General features: G+C 41.8%; 1 protein-coding gene across 9 annotated transcripts in view; it reads right to left on the reverse strand.

Moving 5' to 3' along the window:
- The window catches only part of NEK1 (NIMA related kinase 1), an 89,337-nt gene that overhangs the window by 7,310 nt on the left and 63,909 nt on the right, over positions 1 to 18,118 (reverse strand). For 7 of the 9 annotated variants that reach the window (XM_032470760.1, XM_032470767.1, XM_032470765.1 and 4 more), the window contains 8 exons: positions 16,500 to 16,676; positions 14,002 to 14,122; positions 8,833 to 8,921; positions 7,643 to 7,890; positions 3,885 to 4,036; positions 1,550 to 1,740; positions 502 to 632; positions 203 to 335 (listed from right to left, as the gene is read on the reverse strand). In XM_032470760.1, the coding sequence (XP_032326651.1) occupies positions 203 to 335; positions 502 to 632; positions 1,550 to 1,740; positions 3,885 to 4,036; positions 7,643 to 7,890; positions 8,833 to 8,921; positions 14,002 to 14,122; positions 16,500 to 16,676 (1,242 nt within the window). Of the gene's footprint in view, positions 1 to 202; positions 336 to 501; positions 633 to 1,549; positions 1,741 to 3,884; positions 4,037 to 7,642; positions 7,891 to 8,832; positions 8,922 to 14,001; positions 14,123 to 15,105; positions 15,227 to 16,499; positions 16,677 to 18,118 lie in introns of those variants that run through there. The other 2 variants (XM_032470761.1, XR_004316313.1) reach the window with 2 other exon arrangements.

Consider the following 18,118-nt stretch of genomic DNA (forward strand, 5'->3'; position numbering starts at 1 on the left):
CAGCAAATTAATCTTCATGAGTCAAGTATCAAATATTTTTACAAGATCCAAGTAGCCATAACCTCACGCCCAAATGCAGCGATCATTTCAAATCCCCAGTACAGATTTCACCGAAATGCATGTGACAGGAGTGCATCTACTTACATGTGTCATTTTACCTTTCGCACACTTACTTCAAACACAAGCTGTGAGGAAACCTTACCTTCCTGATAAGCCCCGTCTGCCATGACCAGATGAAGAATCTTGGCGTAAAGATGCTCATGCTCATTTCCCAGCAGATTCTGAACTACTGTTGAACAAATCTCAATATTTTCATCTTCATCCTCATGAACAGCCTGTACCAAATTTTCAAATGCAAATTAATGTGTGAATGTTAACCTTCTCCAGTTGCAGACATTGTTATTCATAAATCTATTGACCAATAAAAATCACTGACATTTCACTGGTAACCCAAACGGGGCACATTTCAAAATGAAATGTTTCAATGGACATTCTACTTACCTTTATTTTCTCATAAACCTCAAAGAACTTTTCAAAGCCCATTTCCTGCTCCAGGTGAAGCCTCAGTTCCTCGAGATGGTTAAAGACACTCTCGTATTCGCACTCACTAGTGACCTCACCATCACTGTTGTCTAAAACACACAGATGAGAAGAAGATATTGCAGGATTTAAAAAGCTGAGTAAATTCATTCTTATCCTAATCCTTTAAAATTCAATGACAAGTGAATAATGCCATTGAAGCAGACTCCTTGTACTTTCAACTTAAAGTTTTTGTAATTACAATACTTGTTTACATCAATGAATGTACATATAGACCTGTCTTAAGAATGTTACCCTGGAACTCTTTTCTTCTTTTATAGACATAAATAGTAAATGAGGTTAGAATAAAAACATTACTAGAGATTTTATCTTATTTTTTTAAAAAAAAGGAAAAAGCATACTCGTATGTTGTGCACTGAGGCAACCAACTCTATAGAACTACTATTTTTCAAAAGTTGGTATTAAACATGGGCCAAAATACGAAAATGCATGCAGAAGGCAGATGTCCTAAGATACTATTCATAAAACTTGGAAAACACCTGGGAAGTATGATATATGCTTTAAATGTACATGCCCCAAATCATCTGAAATATTCTAGTAAAAGACTAGTAAAAACTCTAGTAAAATTACTGAGGAATAATTCCTTTTCACATTAGCTCTTCTTCCCAAATAGTTACTGAAATCCACAGATTTTCCACGCATCTTCGGGGTAATGATAGGAGTAAGGAATTGTTTCCAAGCCAGAAAAAAAAGTGCCATGGTTGGAAAAGCTGCTTCAGTATTATGAACCCTGCTGCCTGAGTGCTGCATGTGGGAGCCCTCTGTGAAGCACCCCGCACCAAAGAGACGAAGCCACCACCCTGACTCCTAGAAGGCCCGTCAGGCGGTTGGGGGGGGTGGTGGCGGAAGAAGACCGCCCTGGGAAAGCACAGAAGTCGGCGGGAGCGGGAGCGGGGACGGCCCCGCGGGGAAGGAGCTGCCTGCGGGCCCCTGGGCTGGAAGCGCGCACCCGAGTGCCAGGCCTCGTGCAGCGCGCTGTCGCTGCTGGGGTTGTCGTCCTCGTCCCCCGGACCCGGCCCCGCGCCGCTGCTCTGCAGCGCCGGCCGCTCCTCCTCGCTGTCCTCGTCCCCTGGCTCCCGCAGCAGCCGCTCCATGGATGCCTGCAGCTCCTGCAGGTCCGCGTCGGCCTCCGCGAACGCGCTGCAACGGGAAGGGTTACACTGAGCATCACCGCCCTCCGCCCGGGCGGCGAGGGAACCGCTCGCAGACCCGAGGCTGCAGGTGCACGGGGCCCTGCTGGGGCCAGAGACCAGGCACGCACTGCGGCCTCGGCCCGCAGGAGAGCGAGGGAGACCACGACGCCGGGCTGCGGAAGGCCCTTCTAACCGAGCAAATACTGACCGAAGAACTAAAATACAAACATTACTATGTGAGGCCTTAAGTAAAATTTTCAGTAAGAGAAAATTTAAATTTTTAATGTAGAAATATCTGTATTTTGTAGGTATGTGAACAAAACTCCTATTCTTTGGCTCTGCAGCAGCAGCTTTGGCAAAGCAAGGAGCTAACGGGATGAGAACGAGAGTGTCTCAACCTTTGGGTCATCGTTGCAGGAGCATTTAGCTTAGTGTTTAATCACGGGACCACCGCACCACCGCACCCGCTCTGTACACTGCCGTGTGACCAGACACCAGCCGGTCGGGAAACCTTCCCGCAGCCGGCCTAGCGCCGGCCAGACACAGGCGTTAAAGCGGGTGGCCGCTAAGTCTGCCGTCGTAGGAAAGTGAGAAGACTAGGACCTTTTACGACATGAGCACTCAAAACATTGTCTCAGGTACTTTAAAATCCGGTCCCGAATGTGCTTCTTAGTAGGTTTTCTTATTGTATGAACTTGAATAAAGTTTGGAGCAAAAAAATATATATATATTTTCCAAAGGAAACTTACAAGTAAAATTTCCTTATATGGATGTGGAATAACTTAAAAAATAACTTAGTTTTCAAATTGTGAAAAAAGATTAAAAGCTAACAAGTTTAAAAGTAAAATTCTGTCATCAAGTAGTAATTAAGACAATACAAGCCACAAATAAGCTACGGTTCACTCAGATAAAAACTGATGACTCATAAAATCTTTGAGGAAAAAACTGTCACTTAACACGCTGCCAGCCACAGAGGTGCTCAAATGTGTTCTCAAACAGGCTTAGTAAAAACACAAGGTAGAGTGCTTGACGACCAAGTCAAAGAAATTAAGGATACGAAGGTAACTTTTCTCCAAATTTTGAGGGCACCTGCAAAAATTTACAGAACTCTATGGGGAAAAAAGTCTACCATTAAAAGATAAAGCTTGGCTATAAACTGAAAAAGCAATGGGCAAGACTTACGAAAAACAAAACCAGGAAATCAAATGTACCGGACGCAGTGGGCCAGCTCAAGGATCACAGGGAGAGAGACCCTGAGGCCGGTACAGCGCTTTCAGTCAGACCAGAACGCACGTTCTTTCTACTGAAAGGCAGAGGTGAAAGGAGAAACTCAAGTTCCAACGAATCAGAAAATAAATCATAAAAATTATGATATTTTGTAGTATTTTCCTGGTGCCCTGTATACACTTCTCGAATACTTTACTCCAGGGTACTCTCGTTTTATTTCCCCAAAAAGTCTGTAACATTTGTCTGACGGGCTGAGAAGGCTGACTTATACCAGAGAAGGGGAAGGGGTACCCCTGTCTAAGGAGTCCCCACTTCCCACCGCTTTCAGAAGTGCTGGTTCAGCTTCCCTCTTGGACTCTAGGTTCCTCATGAAGCAGTAAGAAAGGAGTTTTGTGAAAGCAACTAAGTTACATGCGGAATTCTCCTGTGAGCACCCGCACACCCACACACACATACGCACACACTCGTACACACCCAACATTTATTCCCCTCTACCTCCCCGCGGCCACGGGTGACATCACACATGGCAGGAGACAGCTATGGATGCAACTCTCCGGCCTTCGCCCATCACTCTCCCACTGCAGTCCTGTACCACGGGCGGTGCACACAGCCAGCATCCTGCGACAGGCACTCAACGAAACACAAACCACATCTAGCAGTGGGCCAGGTGCTCAGTGCGAGTCAGACAGAGAACACAGTATAACCTCTTCCTTACGTGCCTCCAGTGAGGTTAAGTTACAGTATTCAGAGGCACAAACACATATCAAGGTTTACTTGACTGCACTTTAAATATGTTGTAAATAGTTAAAGGACTAAAGTCCGCTAGGATCATGTTTAAAACTGCGTGCTAAGTCCCCATCCCAGAACATGTATAAACGGAGAAGCTCCGTCAGCGTTAGCATCCGTAAACGACGTCGTGCTCACATGTCCTCAGAGTCCGAAGGACCCTCCTTCACGTGCTCCTCTTCCACGTCATCCATTTCAAGACTGTCCTGCCGCACATCTCCGACAGTGGGGACGTCCATCAGCGTTTGGAACAGCTTTGAGAGGTCTGGAAGCGAACACGTCCTCAACATCTAAAAAAAGGCAACAGATTTCTTATTGGGAGTGAGACAGTGAGAGAATGAAAACGAGAGAAAAAGTTAGAAAATCGGAGTTAATAATAATTTGTATATATAGGAATCAATCACACATTTAGAGCTAGAAACTCAGGGGTGACTTGTCCAATGTGAGAACCTACTTCTCTTGAACCTCAGCTCAGTATTTTTTCAGCAAAGAAACTAAGGTTGTGAGTTCTGCTTGGGTTTCAGTGTGAAGTCCCTTTAAGAGGTGGGGAGGGGGTTTGTAAGGGGATGTGTACAGGGAATGGAGCTGGAGTGGGTCAGGCCCTTCTCCCTCGTGGCCCGTCGACCCGCTGGCATGGCACCTCTGCCAAGTTGTCCTCATTTTCCGGCGGCCAGCACTTCCCGTCCACTTCTGTCCATGCTTGGCTGAGCATCATCAACACAGTCGGGGTCCTTTGCGCCGCTCTACTGTAGAGGATGCTCTCTGGGCCACACTGCTTAAATCAGGGGCCTCAAATTAGTGCAAAGAAGGGTCCACTATCAGTTCCCTGAGCAATGGACTGTGAGGGGAGCCTTTCCACCATAAGGGACAGCTGGGAAGACAGGCACCTTGCTGTTCACACTAAGATGCGTTTAGAGCAGCAGGGTGAGGAGGAACTCAGCACACTGAGCTGAGAAAAAACAGTGCACAGTTGAGCTGCTTAAAATGTGCACCTGTGTTGGATAAGACCAGAACACTAGGAAGAGCCTCTGTCTGCCAACCTTTCAGCAGGCAGAACGTGATGGGCAGAGAGGGCCAGGAGACACACACCTATGGAAGTCTGTCTTGGGGCCGTGTCAACCCTAAGGGAATCTGTAAGACTGAAACATGACTCCTATGGCCCTAATAAGAACCCAGTTCCAGATGGAAGGCTGTGGAGAAAACACAATGTTTAGCACAGGAACAAAAATGTATGTGCTTCGCCAGTTTTATTGGTACAATCTGTTTTTGAGAATAAAAAAGAATAGAATTCTATTATTTGAACATAATTTACATATTATGGCATTCAAGAGGGAAAAACACAGTTACAAACGACAAGGTGGTGCAGATCCAGGGCCTGTGAAGCACTGCACAGTGGTCCTGAAAGCTCTTCTTTGCTGAATCTCCCATGTCAGCAGAATTTACGCTTGATTGTTTATTCTTTTAATGGTTTGAACCATGTATATTATAAACTAGGCGTGTGCAAAACATGCAGCCAGTAACAGTGTATCTAGATACATGTTAATCAATAAAAATAAATAGCAGACGCATTATACTGCATATATACACATACAGCATAATGCATATGTGTAATGCATGATACGTGTGCATACATGTAATGTATACACATATACTCACAGTGCATGTGTGAACACACACACACACGGGGACCACACAAAAGGATGCAATATCCTTTAAGCTGAGATAAATATTGCCCTGGTAAAATAATCTCAGTTCTAGTTTATTCCTTTCACTACTTAAACTTCACAACCTAACACAAAATAATACAGTTAGAAAGAGATTTCAAGTGGTAGGTACCCCATGAAATGGGTTTACATATCCAGAAATCCAACAGTTCCTACAGAGGCCGTATTTAAAACCCTTAATGTTCAGTCTTCTCTGAGAGACTGTTAAAGTTTTAGGCAGGACATTCGTCTTCATTTAGGAGAATTCTATACAATAACCCTATTGGTTCTATAACTCTGAATCTACTAGATTTATTTCATATTGTTTAAATATTCTATAGTTTGACACTCATACAAAGAAATCCTTCGGAAAACAGCAGTTAATCTAGAACACGTTGCCTGAGATCTTACTTCGATTACAGTCGGACTAACTTTTTTCTAAATTCTCTGTAGCACAATAATTTATGTAGCTAGCATTTGATACCATTATAAATCAAACAGGTGGAATCTAAAAAAAAAACCAAACAAACAAAGCATAAATACAGAACAGAAACAGACTCATAGACATAGAATACAAACTTGTGTTTGCCAAGGGGGTATGGGGTGGGAAGGGATAGACTGGGATTTTAAAATGTAGAATAGATAAACAAGATTATACTGTGTAGCACAGGGAAATATATACAAGATCTTGTGGTAGCTCACAGCGAAAAAAAAAATGTGACAATGAATGTATGTATGTTCATGTATAACTGAAAAATTGTGCTCTACACTGGAATTTGACACAGCATTGTAAAATGACTATAACTCAATAAAAAAAAGTTCAATCAATCAATCAATCAATCAATCAAACAGGATAGCAATGCTTTAGAAAACCTCAGAACAGTTTTTAAAAATTTAGATTTTTGTTATGGTTAAGTTCTACTTTTCCTCAAAAATGAAGAGAACATGTAAGGCAGTGAATGAATTAAGTACCAGCTGCACTAACACAATTCACATGAAATTCTACTTAATTTTACCAACTCACTTTTCCCATTTGTAGTATTTTCCATACAAAACTATGAATTAGTAATCCTCTGATTATACTATAGAATTGTTTATGAGGAGCACATGTTCAGCCTCTGCTTACTGCAATTAAACTATAACGCTGCACCCTCAAAATGGCTCCTACAACTATTTGCTCACTTCAACCCATAAACAAGGGCAAAGATGACCTAAGGAGGCAAAAGATCTGAACTTGGAAAACTGTAAGACCTTGATGAAAGGAACTGAAGACGATAGAAACAGAGGGAAAGATACACCATGTTCTTGGACTGGAAGAACCAATACTGTCAAAATGGTCATACTACCAAGGCAATCTACAAATTCAATGCAATCCCTAGCAAATTATCAATGGCATTTTTCACAGAACTAGAACAAATGATTTTAAAATTTGTATGAACATAAAAGACCCCAAATAGCCAAAACTATCCTGAGAAACAGAACAGAGCTGGAGGAGTCAGGCTCACTGACATCAGCCTACACTTTGAAGCAACAGTAATCAGAACAGTGTGATAATGGCACAAACACAGACACACAGATCAACAGAGGAGAGTCAGGCAATATACAATATCACTGTTTTTTTTAATGGAGGCCCTGGGGTTTGAACCCAGGACCTCATACATGCTAAGCATACACTCTGTCAGTAAGCCAAACCTTCCCTCTAATATTTTAATTGAAAAAAATGGTCACATATTTTTAAAACAGCAAGTGATAAAAGGTAAGAGGTTTGGAAAACTTTTACCACAAAGTGCCGATGAACATCTATTAACCTTCCTAGGTACAGATCAGTCTATCCATTCAAGATGTAACACGTCAGCTAGTCCGACACCGAAGTGGGAGCTGGGTTGGCAGTGGGAGGGGCAGTGTAAGAGGGGGAGAGGGGTCTTCTGAGGGAATGAGAGCAGGTCCTGTGACGAGACTCTGACATGGCCAAGGAAGCATCTCCATCCTGGCTGTTCATGCAATGGAATTTCTTTCCAGTATCAGATAGTAAGATGGAGAGTTTTCCTTGTTTCTGTTTGTTTTGGGGTGTGTGTGTATGTTATGCGTTTGGTTTTTAAGGGATTAAACTCACTACTATGGCTCATCAAAGAAAAGCATTAAAATATGAAATGTTACCAAATGGATAACATTTTCCATCGGAGGAGCACTTGCCTTTGGGTTATTTGCATCGAACAGACCAGTTGAAAGTCCAATCAGCAAGGAATTCTGTTTCCTGCTTTTTGGTGGTGAATCAGAGTGAGGCCGAAGTGGGAAGGATTCTCCTCGTGAACACGGAGGTGACTGAACCTGAGAGGCGACACTCAAGTGGTTAGGATGAACCACCCTGTGGAAAAACGGCTCTGGTGGCACAGATTTCTCTATACCACACTCCGAATGCTGAGAATCATCCGCTCCAGGTTCTGTGGGATGAAGAAGAGATGATGTGGTAAGTCTACACAGAACTGAAATAAAGTTCCAAGTGGTATGCAAAAAGGACAGTATTTAACATGAATTCCAGCAAAAAACTCCATATGTATAAAAAAAAATCCCCCCAAATCAAAACATATATGTAATTATATTATCTTATAAATAATCTTTAACTGGGTATGTTTTATTTTCAGAAAGGAGATTTAATTTGTTATATACTTCCATTGTATCAGAAGTTCTAAAACGTAGAAACAAATGCAAGGAAATACGAAAAAATACGAGTTAGACACTCATATCTAGTTCCAGTTTATCTTGGTTTCTATCGGTTAAAGGTAAAAAAATTGTATTTCTTATATTTCAACTAGTACTATTAGAAATAAGAAGACTGCTTATTTCATGTTCTCAGACATTGGCTTAGCTTTGGCAACCAATTTTTTGTTTTGAACACTCAATAAAAGTTTTGTTGCTCACGCTGCCAAACAACACAGGCTTATAAATGCAGTCCAGCAGCCATAAAAAAGAAAGAAATCCTGCCAGCTGCAGCAATGCGGATGGACCTAGAGAGTGTTATGCTTAGTGAAGTCAGTCAGACAGGGAAAAACAAATACGATGTGATATGACTGATACGTGAAATCGAAAATACAGATGAATCTATATGCAAAACAGAAACGGATTCGCAGATGAAAACCCGAATCACTTTGCTGTACGCTGGAAACTAACATAACAGTATAAATCCAGCTGTACTTCAAATAAATAAATAAATAAATAAATACATACATACATACATACATGCATGCAGAGCCCAGGGCTCTATGCCTGTTATATTTTTTAAATGATTAAGGTGATTGGTGAGAAATGCTGTCTATTAACATACAGTCCAAATAAAACAGGGCAGGGTTAACAGCCTCCAGGGGGAGACGAGGCCCGTGTGCTACCTGCGTGAGGCTCACCAAGCTGCTCCGTGCTCCCCGGGGCTCCATCCTCAGAAGCCTCACTTTGCTGAATGGTGATCCTATCTTGCAACCTGCCACAAACAGACACACCAGTTAAAAAAAAAAAACCAGTTTACTAGAAATAAAAGCACTCTCAAATACAGAAAAAGTGGACCACAAGTTCACTAGCATCCTATGATCCCTCTGTCAAATATTTTCCTCACTCATACATACACCTGCTCTCATGAGCACTTCATGTTTTTCACCCCATTCAAACCTCCACCCATTACCCTCATTCGCAGCAACCAGCCTCGACGTTCTGACAACAGTGGTTCTGGAGCGCGGCCCCTAGACATCAGCAACATAGGGACTCCTCTCAGAATTGCAGATTCTCAGGCTCACCCTCGCCCTGTGAGTCAGAGGCTTTTGGGGACAGGGCTGAGCAATTTATTTTAATAAATCCCAAAGTAATTCTAATGCTTGCTCATGTTTGAGAGCCACTACTTTAAGCAATAAAAATGCCCCTTAAAAGCAGTGAATATAAAACAATGATATGTTAATACTATGAAATATTATACAGGTATTAAAGATGAAGTAGAAATCTTTATAATCAGATAAAGTGACAGCCAAGATCAATTACTAAGTAAGAAAAGTAATATGCAGACCAACTTATATTAAATAGTGTTAGGTTTCTGAAAAATGCTGGGTGACACAGTAAAACAGAATAATATGCACAAAAGTGTTTTAACCCTTAAAGGGAGTGAACTGATTTGTGTAAAGAAAAACTCATGATTTTAATCTCAATACATGCTGGGAATTAAATTCACATATTACGTTCTTTAACAAAAGTTTAATGAAGACTGGAAGAAGATATTCCAAAGGTACCACTGATTTATCTCTGGGGTCTTGGTTTATAAGGCCGTTATTATTTTGTTAGTACTTTTCAGTTCATTTCAAATTTAGATAATTTTTTACTTTTTCAGTTTTAAATTTTGAACAACTTTCCATTTTTATTCTTTAAAGCCTTTATTTTCAACCATACAAGTAACAGATTTCTTCATTCAAAATGTAATGCTCCTTGGTTCCTCAAAAAGTTACACACGAAATCACTATGAGCTGCACAATTCCACCCCTAGACGTACACCCCAAAGAGCTGAGCACAGGTGTGCAAAGGAAAGCCTGGACACCACGTTCACAGAAGTACTAATGACAACAGCCAGGAGGCCGAAGGAGTATGTAAGGAGAACTCAATAAACACAGCTATTATCATCAAGATGATTTTTTTTAATAAAAAGGAGTATAGTAAGAAAAGAACTGAGAAAATCATTTGATCCTTGCCATTCACTTTTACTTTGGTCTCAACAACTTTTAGTCTAACTACGAAATATCCATGTCTAATAAATGATAATGCCTAAGACTCTTAAATTGTTAAACAACCTCCCATCATCTGCCGTGTGTGCACCGACTGCTAAAGGACAAAAATACTCAGCATATTCACATAGTGGAGTGTTACTCAGCTACAGAAAGGAACGAAGACCTGATAGGACACAGAGGGGCTGTGAACATGTTTCACTACGTCAAAGAGGCTAGGGACAAAGGCCACACACTGGATGATTCCACGGGAAACGTCCAGAACTGCAAATCCACAGGGACAGAGAGCAGCCCAGCAGTAATGAGGGTGTGGGGAGGGGACGCGGGGGTGGCTGCTTATGGCACGGGGCTTCCCCCCGGGGCTGATGAATGTTCCGGAACCATGTTCTGGTAGTGGCAGCACAACACTGTGACTGTTACAAATTCCACTGAATGGTACACTTTGCAATGATGAAAATGATAAATTTTGTTATATAAATTTTACCTCAATTAAAAAAGTAAGGATACTTTTAGGACTCCCAAAACCCCAGCAGCCTTCACTTTACCAGTTTCCTGCACGTCTAGCCACACCTGTCCTTTACATTCACACAGGCATGTGCACCTGAGCACACCTATAATCACTTAACAGGGTTATCACAGTGTGACTGTAATGTGGAAATGCTTTTTTAGTCAATATAATTTTATTGTTAATCATTCAACATTTTGGACACATTCCCATGTTAATACACGGAGTTTCACCGTGCTTAGGTGCTGGACACTACCCGTAACGCAGTATACTTAGAAAAGAGCAGGTTCTCAGCCACTTCCTTACTGATGATTATTTAGACTATTTCAGATTGCTTCCTGTGACTCCTGCAGAAAACACATTAAGAACAAAAGTGGCGAGAGTGGGCATCCTTGTCTTGTTCCCAATCTTACAGGAAATGCTTTCAGCTTCTCACGTTGAGTATGATGTTAGCTGTTGGCTTGTCATGTGTGGCCTTTATTATGTTGTGGTATGTTCCCTCTAGGCCCACTTTCTGGAGAGTTTTTTTTTTTATCATAAATGGGTATTGAATTTTATCAAAAGCTTTTTCTGTGTCTGTTGAGATGATCACATGGATTTTATTTGTCAGCTTGTTAATGTGTGTGACACTGACTGACCTGCACATACTGAAAACCCTTGCATCCCTGGGGTAAACCCCACTTGATCACAGTGTATAATGATCCTTTTAATGCATTGCTGGAGTCGATTTGTTAGTATCTTGCTGAGGGTTTTTGCGTCTATATTCGTAAGTGATACTGGCCTGTTATTTTCTTTTTCTGTGATCTTTGCCTGGTTTTGGTGATGGTGGCTTCATGCAACTGAAAATCCATCATGAACAGTAGTCAGAATCAGTAAGACAAGTGGGGTACGAAATCAATGTAAAGAAATCCTCAGCTTTCCTATATACAACCTGCTGGTTACAAGATCTCACAGAGGAAGAGGCACCGTTTATAACACGGAACAAAGGATACTACAGCCAGGAATAAGTTCACCAATAAACATGTAAAGCCCAGATGAAGAAAACAACAAACTCCAAACCTGACCGAAAAGAAAGGCCCGTCCTGCTCTTCCTGGACAGGACGGACACAATACATTCATTTACAAATTTACAACCCAATAAAACAAAGTGACTGGAAGAAGGTGGGCTAAATTTAATAAACTCTATCTTAAGATGAAACATTACATTGGCAAGAAGAGCAATGAAAGGGAATAAGCTTTAAATGATCTTAAAACATACTTTACGTTCCAATTAAAACAGTGTGTACCAGCACACTGAACAAAGGCCAGCAGAAGAGGAAGATAAAGTACAGGAATCAACCCAAATAACTAAGAAAATTCAATACGTGATGAAAGTAGCATGTAAGTCTGTGCAGGAAAGGTGGGCCTTTAATAAACGGAATTATGACAATCAGGTAGCTGCCTGAAAGGAAAAATGAACCCAGGGACACCAGATAAATTCCAAACAGATCAAAGATTTAAATGTACAAAGTGCCTACAGGAAAGTACTAGGGAAAAAGATGGAAATACTCTTTGATAACCTTAGAGAAAACAAAGTTTCTCTGAATAATTATCAATATTCAAGTAAACATGACAATGTCAAAAAAAAACCCCAAAAACTTCTGTATTGCAAAAAAATAAAACATCAAAGACCAACAATGAAAAAATAGTTGCAATTAACATAATAACCAGGGAAAATACCTAATATTTAAAGAGTTCTTATCAAGTTATCAAAGACCAAATTATGAAAATCTTAAATACAGATCAAAGACACAAACAGAGAATGCACAGAAAAGGAAATACAAAGATAACCTACACATCTGGAAAGATGTGCTCAGCCTCACCAGCAAACAGAAAGAGGTGAAGGAGGGCTCCCAACTGAGACGCTGCTTCGTCCCTTTCAGGTCAGCAGAAATCAAGTGCTTTGCTAATAAAAGCTTGGCGAGGCTGTGGGGCGAATAGGAGGCTCCACACATCCTCTCTGAGTGTGCAGATAAGCACAGCCCCTGGTGAGGACGATACTGAGGTCATGAAATCACACTTCTCTGTATCTCCCCTGCAGCCACTGCAGACACACAGTGGTCCCCCTCAGTCACATGGGGATACGCTCCAGGACCCCCGGGGGGCCGAAACACGGACAGCACTGAGCTATGTCTTCTGTTACTGACTTTCACCCACAGATTTAATGCCTTTTCCACCTTGATGAGGCACCGATCACACACTGGAGGCCTAACTTCTACAGTCTGAGGTTCCACAGCAAAGTGAGCACCGACTTCTTCCTCCTTCCTCACTATTTCATGGACAGAAGGTTCATTCTCACTGCAGACCTTAGCAACTGCAGTATATGGTTTTCTTCTTTCCTTATTAAGTCGCCAACTTTCACCTCTCACTTAAAGGAAGCACTTGACGGCTTCTCTCTGGCACACTGGAATTGCCAGCATCACGACTTTGTGCTCCGGGGCCAAGATAAAGGGTCACTTGAACGTGAGCACTGGGCTACTCAGACAGTGGACCTGATAACCATGACGACTACTGAGTGAGTGACATGCAGGTGGCACACCCAGCGTGGACACGCTGGACAAAGGGATGTTCACGTCCTGGGCGGGCAGAGTGCGACGGCATGAGACTCCATCACACTACTCAGGACGGCGCATGAATTAGAATTTATGTATCGTTTATTTCTGGAATTTTCCACTGAATAATTTTGGACTGTGGTTGACGGCAGGTAAGTAAAACTGTGAAGAGTGAAACTTCGAGTGAGGTAATACACACATGCAAAGTAACCTTGTTAAAAGCTCATTCACTGTAGCGTCATTTGTGATGGCAATCACTGTAGGAGACTGATCAGAGTCACGGTTCATCCATATAATGGAATACCAGGCAGTGGCTAAGTACAAACAAGAGGAAGCCCTCTAAGTAGTAGTAAGAAAAAATTCTCAAATTACAGACTGAAAAAAGGTGGGAGAAACTCTGCATCTTATACTAACAACTGCACTTAAAAGTGAGGGAGCCTACATACTGGTTTTTGCTTATGTACGTATTAAATACAACTGGACAGAGGAGAGCGCGTGTTTGCTGGAGGGGGAAACAATTGGGGAAGAGACTTCTTACTGTGTATCTTCATATACTTGTCAGTTTCTGAACCACATGAATGTAGCATCTATTCCAAAATTAAATTATTTTTATCAGGTGATTTAATGTCACATAGGGTTATTTGGGTATTTCTTTAAAATAAGGAAAGGGACCCGGGTTTTGAAGTGCAAGGAAGAGGTGCATACTCAGCTGCGTGTGTCCCCTCCACTTCGCTAACCCACACGTCCACGGCCGTGCGCGGGGAGCCGCCCCCTCCGTCTGCTGCCCTCAGCTCCTGCAGGACTTCTGTTTCCAAGTCATCAGGCTCTGCAGAGCAAAACCAAAACAGAAAGCTGGTCTCAGAGCAAAAATCCATGCAGAGAGAACTGAAGAAGTCTTCTATAAATGATCACACCCAGTTTTAGGCTGATATGGTCATTTAACAAAAAATGCAGTATTTTATCTACAGACCTTTAACTTTACTGTGCTGACTCTCCAGTTGTCTCTGAAATGACCCTTTTCCTTTTGCATTTTCACTGCCATAAAAATACTCTAAAGAAATATAGTGTACTCTATGTTTTTCATTATTACAAAAAAAATTCTCTTCATTCAATCTTCAGTAACATGTAAATTGCTTTCTGGAAGGAATGAAAACTAGTTTAAAGAGCAGTGGTACCTGTGGTCAGAAATACGGGAGGAGAGCAGACTGCAAGGTCACTGATTAGTAACTGACGGGACAGGGCAATCATCAAAATCTTTCAACAACCAAACAATGTAAACGACCAACAGTGAGTCCTGCTACCTGGACCTTGACAGTGGCACTGACAACACGGCTGCAGTGCCCTCAGTCTGTTTTCCTAGACCCCCAGATGACTCTAAGCAGGGAACCACCTCTGTTTTCTGGCGGTGGCTCACTTTTCACGTGGGTGGTGGTTCCTGCAGGTAAACAGCAGTGAGAAGAGTTTCTTTCCTAATTTGGTAACTTCCCCCCGTCTGTTCAGATCATCAACACTGTCTTGTTTCGGCCGCCACGACTCCCGCTTTTTCTCTGGAAATCCAGATACTCTTTCCTTCTCTATTCTAAAAGTTTTCATTTAGCTGTCCCGTTTAGAAAGATGACTGACACTGCACCAGTCCTTTTACTCAAGAGATGTGTTGGTCACACATAAAAGGTACGCACTTGGGGTCAGGGGAATCTTCAAAAAAAATTTTAATGAATAATTGTTTTCTGGCACCTTAAACATATCAGTATGACTCATTCTACAAACTAGATTTGTGACCGTGCTGCCTGCAAAGTAGAAAATATTTACCAAGTGGCTCTTTGTAGAAAGAGCCTGCCCCCTCCTGCACCCGCTGTACATCCTCTAGGACATGCCTAACAGGATTTCGTTTCTTCAAAGAAGAGGCGTCAGACAGCTCCTGGCAGTGATTCTGATGAGGAAGACTGTTTCAGTTACTGGGGTGAATTAAAGACAGTTGCACACACAGCGAATTCTCTGGCGCGCCCCTCATCCAGACGGGCTCTATGTCCCCTCCCCATGTGCCTGGGGCAGCGTGAGCACCTGGACTGTCGGGGCACAGCTGCAGTGCTGGCCGCCATCCCAGGCCCAGCCTTTAGGGGAAGCGGCAGCTCCCACCTGGGCATCTAGAAGGCTAAGTCAACACGGAAGAAGTCAACTGTCCTGGAAAGATGGCGTGCAAGGCCTGGGGCCAAAACGAAGGCGAGAGGCCCAGCTGAGCCCTGCAAGGACACCATACATGGGGGGGACACCATGCATGGGGGTGACGCCACATGACCCTCCAAGTAAGCGCAGCCGACAGCTGAAAACCACCGAGGGGCACCTGCAATGCCAAACAGAGGAGGGGACCTTCCCAAGTCCTAATCCACAAAAGCGTGAGAGAAGATAAAACAGTTATTTTAAGCCACTACCTCTGGGGAGCAGTCTGTTTTGTAGCAACATAAAATTGAGACAGAATTTCACATCTGAAAATGAGGCTCTGAGCAGTAAGTGTACTGTGCGTGCGAAGGGGACGTGGGTAATTCTGGTCAGACGGCAGACTGGCATTCAAGATGGCTACAACCTTCAGCCCCCTTACCTTCGAGAGCTGGGGACTGTTTCCCTCCCTCTAGTCCAGGCTGGCCTGTGACCACTTTGACCAACGAGGGCCAGCAGAGGTGCAGCTGCGCCAGGTCTGGGACCAGCCTTTACGAGCACAAGAGGCCTTCCCCAGGGGCCTGGGAGCCGGGGGAGGCGTCCCTGCTGGGGACAGTGCAGGGACAGGCCTGTGGACGGCAGGAGGAGGAGAGCCTGGCCTCACCCAGCCTCTGGGCTGGACCCAGCAGGACACCAGTCAGGCCATCCTGGCCCATGAGGCCAGCCTGATCACCTGCTGACCCCACCGTGCTCTCCCCTCAAGACAAGGGCACACCAGGCAGGAGAGTGCGCAGGTGAGCCATGCCTTGACTCAATTCCTGATGCAAAATTAGGAGACAGATGAGACAGCTGTTATTTTAACACTACGTTTTGGGGCAATTTGCTAGGTGGCAATAATTTTTAAAAAGACCAATTACTAGAAAATTTTTGAACCTAATTTGAGATGAACTGCACAAAACAATATACACGTATTTTGATGATTTGTTTATAAAAAAGATATTAAAGTATTTTTGAATCAAATAAAGCTCACTTTGACCATTAAAACCTACCATCCCCATTTCCTTCTGGTTTCAGCGATGACTGTGGAGACGCCTCACTCAAGTTTGGACCGTTTGTCTCAACAGAAGAATCAGCAGTAGCTGAGAGGTCCGTCTCAGGTGAAATACATTTTACTTCTTCTTCTCCTGTCATTAAGGGTTTGCACTTCTCCCTTTCAGGAGAAATCTCTGAAACAACAAAAAAATAAAAATCATGCAACATTCTCAAAGTGACTTGAATTTTATCTGTAACAGCATTTAGAACAAAGTTCATTCTTACAACAGGTAATTATTGTGTAAGTTCTGTCGTGTATTAGAAATTAATAAACAAGTAAGACATGTGATAGACAACCTTAACTTTCATTAGATTTCTCAGGTGGCTAAGCCTTTTCCTTTAGGTGAAACTGGTATTTTATATATGTATATATATAGACTGGTTTTACTGACGATCGCTCAGGAGGGCCTGACAAATGCAGCAAGAAGAAAGAGAAATAATCAGATGTCCAACAAAAACTTCCTTCTTACTAGTGATAAAGGCTGCTGCTTAAGAAGATTTAAGATTCAAGGGAAAAAACTCAATAAATTTAATAATTCAGTAGGGAGTCTGGAGATAAAATTTTATGTATATAGACAGATAAAAGTATAGCTTTATTTTAACTAGAAATAACAACTTAGGGCAATGGAAAAAAAATGTCACCCATAATAAAGACAAAAATACACACATTGTATAAAAACAAATTTACCAAAAAAGGTTTTAGAATTTAACGAAGAAAACAAAGTGTTACTGAAAAACATAAAACAAGATTAGTGCAAAAAGAAAGACACACTTAAGTTCTTGAATTAAAAAATACTATTCCAAAAATCAATATACATCTTGAATACCATTCCAGTCACAATACCCAGTTAGATAGAATGAATTTAAATTCTGTTTGAAATCATAACTATCTAAAAATAATCAAGGAAAAACTTTAGAATTCCAACTGGATGACGTATGTGTGTGCCTGCATACATGTGTCTGTTATCTGTCTATCTAATCTAAAGACTTGGGGATATTTTTCACCCAGTAAAGGAAATTCAGAAAATATAAATTAAAAAAAAAGACATACCTTCATGAAAATTTAAAAACAAAATAAAACTGCATGATCAAAAATAGCATAAAAGTAAGTGAAACAGCAGACTGGAAAAAACTGTGATGATAAACTAGATAAAGTTATTTATACCAGATTAAAAATTCACAAGAAAAAAGCAGGCAACGTAATATTAAAAAAGTAAAGAATATAAATATAATTTATAGAGAAGCAAATCAAAATGGCCAAAAGAATAAGACATGATGAGATCCACAATTTTAAGACAGGTAGCAATGAAAAAGAAGTGATAACACTGACAAGGCCTGTTTATCTGGAAATCAGTTCATGCTATTTGACACATTAACATAAGAAAGCAGAAAAATCATACAACCATTTTGATTCAGAAAAAGGGTTTGATAAAATTCAATGACTCTTTATAAAACAAGACTCTAAGGAGATTCCTTAATTTGACAATGGGCATTTTCAAAATAGACTTGAATTAACGTGAGACTTCAACTCCTCTGAATCAAGAACGTGGCCCCTCTACTCAGCATTCTACTAAAC

The sequence above is a fragment of the Camelus ferus genome, chromosome 31 (assembly GCF_009834535.1).
Source record: "Camelus ferus isolate YT-003-E chromosome 31, BCGSAC_Cfer_1.0, whole genome shotgun sequence".
NCBI classification, from domain to species: domain Eukaryota; kingdom Metazoa; phylum Chordata; class Mammalia; order Artiodactyla; family Camelidae; genus Camelus; species Camelus ferus.